General features: G+C 40.9%; 1 protein-coding gene across 1 annotated transcript in view; it reads right to left on the bottom strand.

Annotated features, from left to right (window-relative positions):
* The window catches only part of cep128 (centrosomal protein 128), a 40,516-nt gene that overhangs the window by 10,775 nt on the left and 16,532 nt on the right, over nucleotides 1–13,209 (bottom strand). The window contains exons 15-19 of the mRNA XM_084560824.1: nucleotides 12,569–13,030; nucleotides 10,849–11,013; nucleotides 8,487–8,651; nucleotides 4,498–4,557; nucleotides 2,880–3,072 (exon numbers count right to left, since the gene is read on the bottom strand). Coding sequence (XP_084416950.1) covers nucleotides 2,880–3,072; nucleotides 4,498–4,557; nucleotides 8,487–8,651; nucleotides 10,849–11,013; nucleotides 12,569–13,030 — 1,045 coding nt within the window. The remainder of the gene's footprint in view (nucleotides 1–2,879; nucleotides 3,073–4,497; nucleotides 4,558–8,486; nucleotides 8,652–10,848; nucleotides 11,014–12,568; nucleotides 13,031–13,209) is intronic.

Here is a 13,209-nt window from a genome sequence, read left to right on the forward strand (position 1 = left end):
CCCAATTGGATGACTCCATCACACAAATTCCTTAATTCCTCGATGTGTTCCATCTTTATTGATCCACAATCAATTTGAAAATTGTGGAGACGGAGAAGCAGCTACCAAGCGGACCAATCACAGATCTTGCAGTCTGTGTCGCAGCGGCATGTGGTTACATTTCTGGGGAGGTGCACTTCAGCTACGGCGCTATGGTCTGTGTATGCTCTGCGCTGTCGCTGTAGCTACGGCGTCAAATTGACGCAGCAGTCTAAACGGCATATTAACCTGCCGGCACATGAGAAAAATGTCCGCACCAACGATTGATCATTAATTTGTTGTGTTGTGGTTATGTGATAAGTACTGTTTGGCTGCTTTAAACAAACTTTAGTGCTTTTTCATCCGAACAGGTAGATGAAAGACAAACTCCTTGTGCTTTTGATTGCGGCACCAAACTGTTATTAATTACAATCACTAGCTGCTTAATGAGATGCTGATTTAGAGGAATAACTCTGAATTTAGTTTTATTAATCAAATGCCAAAGAAAGTACCCCAACTTAATTCTACTTGGTATTATGCAGAGCAGAATAACCTTGGTGCCAAAGGTTTTACTAAAATGTTTACATTACTGGAATACTAAAGAAAACTATCAAAAATGTTTGTATTCCTCTTTACATAACTGCAAAAATAATGATGCACTGTCTATTTAATTTCACTGTGACAGCTTAAAACTTGAAGTGAGCATCAGCTGTCCAGAACTAAGTGTGTCCCACAGTGCTGGCACTCATCGAGGCTCCGACAGCGTTTTTTTCAGAAGGAGTCTGTGAGATATCTGATTGGTTGTTCAGCTTAGAGAAGACGAGAAAGTGGTGAAAGTAAACTTAACAACCAAAAGGCACAAATGGATCTTTATCTAACCTGCACATTGAGATACACAAATATTTTCATCATCTAGAATGAAAAGAATTTCGACCTTAACTTGTTGATTCAGGAAGAGCTTTTTGGACAATGGTTTGTAGCTCTTCCTAGCCTCCAAGCTAGAAGTAGTCCTTCTGGTTTCCCAGAAAAGCTTTTTTCATTTAACACAGCCGTTGGCTGCAAGACCAATTTTTTGGACCAGAAACAAGTGACGTGAGATGTCAAATCGAGCTTTGTTGCTGGTATACTTGATGTCCGTTTGGTGTGCCATACCTTAAAGTATCACAGACTACAACAGCTTCGTCAAACATATTAATTGCCTGGCTCATGGCGTGCCCCCAAATTCAACACTGTAGTATTTAAAGGTGACTGAATGTCTACCTTCACAAACAAATGACCAAGTAAACTACTCTGGCCAACTCATTTGACAGAAATAACATGACAATGTCTCCCTACAGAACAAACTTCTAACTTCCAAGTGTATAAAAATCTAGCCAGTAGAAGAAAGACAGCAGTGGTAGCCCAGTGTTGCTACTACAGGGATCTTTGCTGACTCACACACTGGCATCTCATCTAAATGCTGTGGTAGGTTGTGTAATACCAGAACCAATGTTATCAACACACGCAGTGCAGACTTGTTTTTAAGGGAAAAGGTCAAGAGGGAGAACTGCACAAGAGATGAAAGCTCTGAAGGAAAGCGCACAGACCGCAACCACAATCGGACACAAATACATTCCCTGACACTACACAGTATATCAGATGACGGCTCTGCAGAGGCAATTCTGGTTTATTTGCTGACATAAAACAAGTAAGTATAAGATCTCACAGGAATGCAGTTCCTACTTTGATAACATACAGTAATAATTAGTATTTGCCAATGTCATTACTGTGTGGTGGGCATTTTTTTAATCTTGTCTTAATCTGCAATAACACAACATAGGAATCACTGATTAAAACAGAGCTGTTAAAAATCCATACCTTTGATTCAAATGACCAGATGTTGCTGTTGTGACACAGAGATTACGCTGAGGTCTAATTTCTAAAGGTACCATATCAGTGCTTTAGCCTGCAGTGAAGAGAGACAAGCTTCTGTCAAATGGCTGATTGGATCCAATGATAGAACGGACTGATTCCAAAAAGCGTCTGGGGATGAGACTCCATCATCAGATTGCTTATCTGAAGTGTGCAATGGTACCACTACTGCCAAAAAACAAACAGTGACAGAGTGCAGATAGCGGACTGTTGCTCTCTAAAGGTTTTCCATGTCCTTGACCACGTCCAACTCTTTTTCTCTCCGTTAATGGAACCAAAATTAGTTCCATTTCCCTGTATTGTTCAGATGAAGCACTAAAAACAAGTTGTTCTTCCACTGCCAGTTACAGCTCATTAGGAGAAATTCAGGCAAAAAGGGAGCTCAGGGACAGGAAAAACAAGTCCATTTTCCACAGACGACTCAAAGTTCACAGCCATTAAGATGCTTTCTCAAACATTTGTAATCGTAAACAGACAGACCCGTGTGCACACACGGAAAAAATAATGCATCAGGTACAGAAAGCCATTATTACAACACAGCACACAAAAAACACTCTGTAACAAAAACACTTCAGTAATATGCCTGCAGTGAATTAGTTATTGCACCTAATGATGGGGTGATTACATGTAAATGAGAGGGGAAGAAAACAGGAGATCAGAGTCTGACAAGGCTGTATCAAAAAGAACAGTTAAGGAGTTCGTCCACTTTCATCAAAAGCCGGCCACGGTAAATATGCTTGGCTTTTCACCATCATTAATTCAGTCGACATGGACAATCAAAGGATTTCTTGTCCGTTGCTCTTTTGTTATATAAAGATATTAGATCCCTCATAAAGAAAACTGACTCCCATTGGTTTCACATGATGCTGGGCTGTGACAAATTTTATAAAGCATGGGTATACAAGTCAGAGGAATCCAGAGCATGAGTGAAATCAACATGAAGGCATTACCTTTCTTTTCAGTGCCGAGGGAGTGCAGCAGCTTCTCCTGTTGGTCCAGACGCAGCAGGAGAGCCGCCTGCTCTGAGTCCCGGCTCTGCCTCAGGGCCTTCAACTGATCCCTGGTCTGTTGATGCTGCTTCCTCAGACGCTGCTCTCTTGTGTCGCGCTCCCGAACCTCCTCACACAACCAACGTAGCTTCGTCTGGTTGGTTTAGTGATAATGAAAACAAGCATAAGCTGGATTAAGATGTACAAAGTATTCAAAACATGGGGAAGTCACCAGTAGACTACAGTTTCTAGCTTGCCACACTGCAGTTCATACATATCATACTTTTCTAACATAACCATACATGTTTTGATCCCACTGGGTTTTCTGATATAAAACTTATCACACTACTCAATGCAAAGGAGATAGCGTACAAGAACTTAATTAAGACGCGAAAACTGTCTGATACAAGATTATCTCAAGAGAATCCTTATTTCCCATTAAAAGTGAAATCCTCTCAAATAAACTTAGATATCGTTCTATTAAAAAAGGCTTTCCGTTCTATTCATGTCCAAGCTCCAGGTTTACAATTCTCTTGAAATCTCTAAATTTGAAGTCATAAATTATGTTATTTTCTAGCTGAATCAAGAGTTAACTTCAGAAAGAGGCACAGACAAATGAGCCTGATAACTGTGATAACCAGTGAACATAAATATACTTTCCTGTAGCCTACTACAGTTTTGTTACAGACAAGCCAGAAGACTGGTTAAATGAGTATAGGAGTCTGTAAATCATACCTATACTTTACTGACATAGAAACTCTTAACAAGGAAGCTAATTACCCGTCTCGTTCTCCACTGTATTATTTTCTTGTAAATGCACAATACTGAGAGAATTTCTGACAGGAGATATACATTATGGTGACAAACACTTTGGATTGTGCAACTACACTTGAACATAGTATGATGCATCACTGCCATAGCCTTAATTACAGTACATGTTTCTTTTTTTAGTTTACAATATCAAATGGGTTTGTTTTGAAACAAAGCCACGTGGCAACGATTACTGCAACTGAGAAGAATGTGACAACAAGAAGGCAACTTAATAAAATAAAAGTGAATGTCATCATCTCAATAGTTAAATAGCCTCACTAAAACAGAATATCATGTTAACCTCAATGCTGACAAGGAATGAAAAGCAGGCAAATAAATGTACTGAATTGCTAAGGGCAGTTTAATTTACAGTCGTCCTTGTCCTTTTGATTATTATGGAAACACATTCTAAAGCAAATCCCTGAACTTCACAGTTTCATTATGATCACTGCTGACTCTCACCACACATCAGTGCTCAGCTGTGGAAAGTGGTTTTCTCAACAATAAATCATCTTTTTCTGAGAGGTTATGCCACAGTAAATGTTTTTTGTTTTGTTTTTTTGTTTTAAACAAGCCAAACTACATATGGCTGGTTAGATAGTTTTGAGCAAAACCCAAATCCTTCATTACATCTGTATATACTAGGCTATTGTTCCATTATATTCAACATAGTAAGCATGAGAATAAACACAGTGTTCATGGAAATAGCTTTTTTTAATCTTGTTTTCTCTCACATGGAATGCAGCATAGCTGCAAATCATACAAATACCTTTGTCTCAGCAAGCCAGCGGTGGGGGTCCTTCACTAAGCCAGGTCTCTGTGAGATTGCCTGCAAGAAGAGCACAGAGATAAATGCTAATGTGAGCTTTCCTACTACAGATAGTGTGCATTACACAAAGTCTATCATGCAAAAGAATGCAAATCTTACACTTTTTGTAAACTGGATATTAAATATGTTATCTAGTATTCTAGATACACGCTGCAGGAATTCAAGGATATAGTGAATAAAATGTGGACTGACAAACAGAAATCAGAAGAAAGGGCCTCTTGTCAAAACCCTTAACTTGTGAAGGGGGGCTTCTACCAACTTAAATTGGCCTGCATTTTTTTAACAGCCTATGACACTACACACACTGGTGCCCGCACACACCTCTACACACCGAGGTTGTGTGCGTAGTAAAAATGAGCTCAGGGAGCATGCTCCATCCTTCCCAAACAAGCTTGTCAGCATCAGCAATACAAACTGACTGTCTGCCAACTCCTAATGACTGCTGACATGCACATACACAGTCCAAACCACACTCTTAAGACAAAAAGACAGACAGACACATAAACACATAACAAGACGGCACTCAGTTGACAGCACACCTCCACCAATGGCATGAAGCTGTTGGGATGTGCCAGTTAAGCATGTGGAATTTTCATCTTAATAAGGTAATCCTTTCTGTGCTTCATTATTCATTCGTTCCACACATGTTAATGAATACCTGTGCATGCCTGTACCTGAAATGAAACATCAGAAATGGCTTTAAGAACTCTACCCACTTCCAGTTATTTTAGTTGATGGAGGGGGTGGAGGTAGGTTATCTTATTTGTTTTCCACTATGACTCTTGTTCAAGTGGAAAAACGTTTTTCTCCGAATATCCACTGATGCATGAGGCACTAATGTACCATGTTTGCCATATTTGGTTACCCTTTTATCATGCCATCATTTGTCAGTAAACACTGTATACAAAGTAAACCAAGTTTTGTGTAATGTTGTAGGTTTTTGGTAATAATTATACCAAAACCATAAAAGTAAACCAAAAATAGAGCCAAAAAGTAAAACTGCATATTTTTCCTGATAATGCTGCTAGGGAAAAGTTCACAAAGGCTACTACAATTCATCCAAAGGCACCACATTTCATGATTTTTCATTGTCCTGGACTTAAGTGATGACCAAATTGACCAATCAACAGCCACTGCCATCTTTAGCAACATGCCAACTGCATGGATAAAAATAAATAATAATATCCACTTTAGTATCAGTGTTCATCTGAGGGCACTGGGCTGAATCTCAAATCTCAATGTGAGGGGAAGTCATCAAATGGGAACTTCTGTTTTCGATTACTATCGGAAAAGGGTCCTGTAGCTTATCAGGAGTCTATTCTTCCAATGGCCATTAAGGCGGCACACAGCCAAAACAGATAAACTCTCCTCTTCCCCATCTGTGCTTTGCTCTGGCCAATAATGATCGGTCTTCTATCTACTGATGGCATAAAAAAATCTTATAAAGTAAGTAAGTAAAGAATGATCGTCTTCTTTACTTAACAACCGACCTTTTAGAAAGGTTTTAGCATATGTTAATATATGATACACTATACTGGCAAAAGTATTCACTCACAATTGAATGCAGGTGTTCCAATCACTTCCATGGCCACAGGTGTAAAATCAAGCTACAACATTCCATCAAAAATTCCCATAAACACACTCCTAAACATTGAGGAGCCTTGCCAGAGGAGTTGAAGCTGCTATAGATGCGAAGCGTGGGCCAATATCATATCAAACCCAGTGGATTAAGAATGGTATGCCACTTAAGTTCATATGCGTGTGAAGGCAGATGAGCCAATACCTTTGGCAGTATATAATGATAAACAACCACCCCTCCTGCTACATAAGGTAGAAAAAAGAAAAAAGACTTAACAAACATAAATAGTGTACACACGGAAAAACTCACACACAGCCATGAATAAAGTTGACAAAAAAACGTACAGCTGCTTTTTCAAGCACACCCTTGTGGCAAGGTGTTTACGCGTGATCAACAGACATGGAAAACACACAGCAAATTTTTTTTGGACCCTTTTTGTCCCATACCTTCGCAAACAGCATTGTCACTGCACAGGTGTCAAGCAACTTTTTCAAACTGTCACTCAAAACCAGATCCAAGCAAAGTGAATCTCCCAAGTTGTTGCCTTGACAGCTCAAAGTAAAGCAACGGAGTACTGCTGTGCAGAGGTCCCTGTCTCACGGAGTATACAACCATACATGTGGCAGTGTGGGAGGATGAAACATGCCTCTGTGCTTCTCGCACACACACTCTCTTTACTATTTCTCGAGCCATCAAAGGCCACATGGCGCAGTGGCAGACAAACGGGAGGTGAAACTGTTGAAAAACTGAACAAGTAGGCTGGGAGTTGAAAGTGCTGTCTGAGGGGTTGAAGTGAAAGAAATGCTACCATTTTCTCAGCAGCACTGCCGTGAAATCCAAGCATCTGCCACTGCTAATTTAAAGGTGCGACTGCATGGTTTATGTCTCTTTCAGAACGTGAATAAATCTGTAGCTGTGTCTCTTTGGTTACAGTGTGTTTGTTTCACCTCCCACTGAGAAAATAAAAAAAAAAGACTGCAAAATTTTGTGAAAAGCAAAAAGCAGAGATGTTAAGACATGACAAGTCACAAGACTACAACAGTTGCATTGCCTTCATTAAGCAGTTAATTACGTAAGGTAGGAAATAGTGAGAGGAAGGTAAAAAAAAATGACAATTGTCACAGGCTGGACTTTGTGGCTACTGTACATGATGTGCACACACTTGAGCCAGGAAAAGTGTAGGGACATGAAATAAGTGACCCCAGAGGTAAGACAAAGAGAGACGGTGAATTAATATGGGAGGAGGTTTTTCCCAAGATTTAGAACATTACACCTGTCAAAGTCATAATTGAAGTTATATATGTGAAGAAAACAAAACATTATCTGACAGTCCCTCATATAACAGCACACTTGCCCTACAAAGTTTTTGCTGTCTTAAAACTTTCCTTTTTAATTACTGCTTTGAAAAGGAAGAAAGGAAGGTAGGTGGGAAGCAAAGAAGGAACAGAAGCAGTAATGTGAAGAAACCGAAATCTGTTTTTAACTGCTAATGATGCCCCTCATTAGGCCAATCACTAGTAGCTTTGACTTATTTTCAACATGATGGATTGCAGATGAGGCAAGGTGTTGGCTTGCATGTCTGACTGCAGCACTGCTGGACCAGACTGAGAAATCTATGACAGCAGATAAGAGTAGGCTGAGTTCATTAGCCTGGAGCAGCAGAGGAAACTTGCTTCAAGCGAGATCAGGGAGTGAGTGTGTGTAGCATGTAGAGTATTTATTAGTGAAAATCTGTAGATACTTCTGGTGGGCAACACGTGTTTAAAAAAAGAAGAAATCGAGTTCATCCCTGGTCAGAGTAGAAGCTCCAAACAGTATCTTCATGAGCAAACCTGTGTGTGTGAACATGCATACAAGGTATGGGGTAAACAGCAACGTTACTGAGATCACCAAGCTGACAAAATAATTTGTCATTGTGGCCATTTTCTTTAAAAAAAAACAAACACGGCACAATCTTATACAAAAACGTACCTTCCTTCAAGAAGCTGACTGTCCAGTACGAGACAATGTTATCAATATATTTATATTTTTGGCCTTATTTATCATTTATTGGATATGTATTAGTGGAGATAGACAGGAAGCAATGGGGTGAGAGAGAGGGGATTACATGCAGCAAAAGGCACAGGCTAGAATCAAACCTGTGCCATTGTGGTCTGTGGGCTACATCTCAAGTTTAACGGAGGCCTGCTCAACCAGGTGAGCTAACTGGGCGCCCCTATAACATATTTTTTAACATCTTCTACAACATTCATTATACACTATTAGAAATAACAACTAACAAAGTAGCTTGACAAAACAAGACTAGCAAAAAATTCCTGTATATAACAATGAAACAAAGAGGATATAGTACCTGCAGTTTGTCTTCACCATTCCTAGCCAGGCCACGGCAGGCAGTGTCTAGTTCCTCACCCATAGAGGTAAGGACTGCCTCTTGCTCCGATTCCATTTTCAACACCTTCTGCTCCAGCTTAACAAGTTCTGACTCAGAAGCCCGTCTCCGCTCACCTGACCTGACCTGTGGAGAACAGCAGACCGTCAACTGGAGTACAGTAGCTGCAAATGAGCTATTTCTGGTATTTAAGTCTTGCTATCTGAATCTTACAATTGACATATAGATTTTTTTTATAGATAAGCACAGCACGAATTTTCCCTTTTATTAATACACCGCTTAAGTTGTAATTACAGTTGTTATAAATATCGCAAACACAGAAATGCAAATATCTAGTTAAGTTTACATTTCTGGCCAGCGCCGTCAATAGTCCCTCCCAGGATACAGCCAATCAATATGTCACAGTACAGGAACCAAGTGATCAGTGCTGCCCAGGGACCATGGATCATTATCCTGTCCCCGGGATAATAAACCGCCCATGTTACATTAATAAAAGCCCCCTTTTCTGCATTCGACCGATTTCAAATCAATACATGGTTCCTGTGAAAGAACCTTATACATCTAAGGGTCTTGTCAGAGAGGTGAATTACCTCATCAGCTGTTGTAAAAACACCTGAGGGCATATTGTTAAAGACTCTTTAAAAATAGTGCTGATTTGGCACCACTTAACCTTTTGAACCATTATTATTTTTGTATGATCACTGCAACTTACCAGACATTAGCAAAGGAAAAATAATGTCCTTCTGGGTTGTCTATGGTTTTGCTAGTCCTAATACAGACACCACTGATCCAGAGAAGCAGATGATATTGGAACACTCGGGGACTGTCTACACACACCCAAATGTCTACTGGTTACAGTGAAGGTAAAACATAGACTCCCCGGCCAAAAAAAAAGTCACCACCTGGATTTAACTAAGCAAATAGCTACAAGCCTCCTATTGGATAATTACTGCATGGGCGATAATATTTCAGCTGGCAACAAGTTATTTAACCCCAACTGATGCAATGAGTAGCTTCTCATTTCTTAAACAACCATGTCGAAAGACACATCCCATGGTCATGGAAAAGATGTTTGAGAAGGGTCAAATCATTGGCATGCATCAAGCAGAGAAAACATCTAAGGAGATTGTAGAAACTACTAAAATTGGGTTAAGAACTGTCCAACACATTATTAAAAATGGGAAGGATAGTGGGGAACCATCGTCTTTTAGGAAGAAGTGTGGTTGGAAAAAAATCCTGATTGATTGTGATCAGCGATCACGTTTGGTGAAATCAAATCGAAGAAAAACAACAGTAGAACTCAGGGCTATGTTTAATAGTGAAAGTAAGAGCATTTCCACACGTAGAATGCAAAGGGAACTCAAGGTATTGGAACTGAACAGCTGTGTAGCCTTAAGAAAACCACTAATCAATGAGGCTAACTGGAAAAAAGGCTTCAGTTTGCTAGGGAGCATAAAGATTGGACTCTGGAGCAATGGAAGAAGGTCATGTGGTCTGATGAGTCCAGATTTACCCTGTTCCAGAGTGATGGGGGCATCAGGGTAAGAAGAGAGGCAGATGAAGTGATGCACCCATCATGCCTAGTGCCTACTGTACAAGCCTGTGGGGGCAGTGCTATGATCTGGGGTTGCTGCAGTTGCTCAGGTCTAGGTTCAGCAACATGATGTGTCCAAAGAATGAGGTCAGCTGACTACCTGAATATACTGAATGACCAGGTTATTCCATCAATGGATTTTTTCTTCAGGGAGCATGAGACATCATTTTCACACATGGATCGGCCACTACAGAGTCCAGACCTTAACCCCATTGAGAATCTTTGGGAGGTGCGGGAGAAGGCTTTGCGCAGTGGTCAGACTCTCCCATCATCAATACAAGATCTTGGTGAAAAATGAACGCAACACTGGATGGAAATAAATCTTGTGACACTGCAGAAGCTTATCGAAACAATGCCACAGTGAATGTGTGCTGTAATCAAAGCTAAAGGAGGTCCAAAGAAATATCAGAGTGTGTGACCTTTTTTACTGGTGGTGACTTCTTTTTGGCCAGGCAGTGTCATATGAAATCTGTGTGTCAGTGAAGTGCACGCTTCTGTTTAACGTGGAACTACCAAGTGTTCTGATGCCAATCATGTCTACACAGTCAGTCTTATCATTTAAACTAATTTTCTTTTCTTTCACAATCCTTTGACTATCTCTGTTACATTTAATCGTAATCAGTACAAACATTGTAAACCTTGAGGTGGCATGCATTTATTGGAGGTATTCTGCCACTTTATGTTAGTCATTACATTGTGATGTGATGTGGACAAAGAAAATGGACATACTTTGTCTTCCAGTTCTTGTTTGAGGAGCTGGTATTTTCTGTAGAGAAGTGCATGTGCTTCATCTTTTGTGCTCAGCTGAGCTGCCAGCTTATCACACTCATCCTTCATCCTGTCCAACTTGATGTGCAGCGCCTCACACAGCTCCTTGTCTGATGCTGCATCTGCCTGGTAGAGAATGGACATGTTTATGGCAATGATTATAAGGTCTGCTGGTTTATCTGGTGTAAAAATATCACATTGAAACTGATGGTTGTTTTTGTTCCCCAATTTCTGTGAAAGTTCCAAAATTTACACAGAAAATGCAGCTTTGTGGATCACATACAACATGCCGAATCTGCCCTAATAATGTGTCAAAGACATTAAGTCACATCTGGAGAGTACAGCTGAATTCACAATAATGTCTGACATGACGTGACATTATGCGCTGCACAAACAGAGAACATCATGTAATGGGTCAAGAAAATGGGTAAATGCCATTTCCAAAAATCTGAAATCTGTCCCTAATGCCTGTCACTTTATGTCAGAGTCCAGCTCAAGCTTGCAAACGCAAGGCTCAGATATTAGCTTCCTGTCTAGAGTAATGACATTATCACACACAGCTCAAGATGTAGTAAGTAATGACTGAGGCCTGGGAGTGACCGGGCGACACAAACAAAGAAAAAATGGAAAAAACGCTGGAAGTGAAAATGCGAAATTCATCTGTAGAGAAGCAGAAAGAGAGGGATTTAGATAGAGAGAGGCAGCAAGAGGGAAGATAGAGTGGAGGAGAAATACAGAGTGAGAGGACAAGGACATGGAAATAAGAATAATTTAAGCTTTCTCTGACAGTTCACTGGATCACAATTGCAATATAGGCTCCCGGCTATGCTATGTGAATATTGGGTGGGCTTCTTAGGGACATCTGCAACACCCGTAGGCTAGTAGTTAAAAACATTCAAGCAAACGCCCTTGTCCTTACTGCACTTGGACACCATTACAATGAGCTATGCCTGATATTAATGCCATTCAGCGCAGCTAATGGGCTAAACTCAACCATATCAGGGAGGACTATTCCCCTTAAGAAACAATGTACCCAGGAGGGCTAATCATTGGAGATACTGAAGGTAGGGAGGGGTTGGGTGGTGGGGAAGTGAGTCAAGGGGAGTCTCCTATCTCCTGCCTTGATGAGACTTCTGAGGTCTGATATCTGGGTTTTTAAATATTCACGCTCAGAGCTTTGGAATGGCCGTGAAGATCCACAGGGCTCCACACACCATTAAGGGCTCAGTTATCCTCAGTTCACCCATACTCAGAGGACAGAGCCATGCCCAATGAAGAAAATTACTCTAAATGAGAATTTTGTCTGTCTCGCTGGGCCGGAAATAAGCCAGATGTTTAGTGGCTGTGGCATGTTACCCTGCGCTGAATGTGAAGTGTGCGCCAATGATATTCTAAATGTCAATTAGAGTGTGGCACTCTGTGATCCATGCCCAGGTGCAAAGAAAAATAAATCTCTACGGCTGGATTATCACCTTGAACATCTGCTGTGTGTGTGTGACATCAAATGCATTATCCAGAGAGTACTTTTGAGAAATGCATTAATATTACTTTTTTTAATATCTGCTTTCTCTAAAACTCACAAATAACAAGCAGTCAGTGGAGGCGCAGGTTAGCCAGTGTTGTTGTTTCCGGTCTTTGTACTGTTCAGTGACTATTCAGAGATCTTTATAAAAGGGCCTACCTTAACCTCCCTCAGGTGTGCCTGTATCTCATCTCGCTCCTGACGGCACAGTTTGAGCATATTCTGCACTTCTCGATCTTTCTTTAGCCTGCTGTCCTCCACTGTGGCCTTCATGTTGTCTAGTTCCTTCTGGTGCACGTCCCTCTCGAGCTCCAGCTGCTGGCTCAGGGCAGCCCGCTCCTCTTGTAGTGCCGTTAACTTGGCCTGAAGTTCTGAGGCGCCCTTTTGGAGCTCTTTCCTTTCACTCTCCTCTTCGGCCAAACGCTGAGCTACCTGTGCATGGGCTGTGGTCATCTTCTTCAATTTGGCCTGGAGCTCAGCCTGCGCGTCCTGGTCTTTCTGTTGACGACGGGCTTGGGTATCAGTTTGTTCTCTCAGTCTCTGGTTTTCTTCTCTTAGCCTTACATGGACGGCAGTCTGAGACCGAGTCTCTTCCTCCAGGGCAGCTGAGGTTTCCTTCACCTAGGGTTAAGAGCACTGTTAGGATCTAATGACAGCTCTCTACATACCTAGAAGTTTTGTTTCATTATTTGTTTATTTTTTTACTTCAAAATTACACTGCAATAACAATGAAAAAGACAAGAATAACCTGTGCCATGCCAATATGCTTGTAATCACTAAAACAGAACTGTCTGATCTGT

This window comes from Chelon labrosus, assembly GCF_963514085.1.
Source record: "Chelon labrosus genome assembly, chromosome: 14".
Taxonomy (NCBI): Eukaryota; Metazoa; Chordata; class Actinopteri; order Mugiliformes; family Mugilidae; genus Chelon; species Chelon labrosus.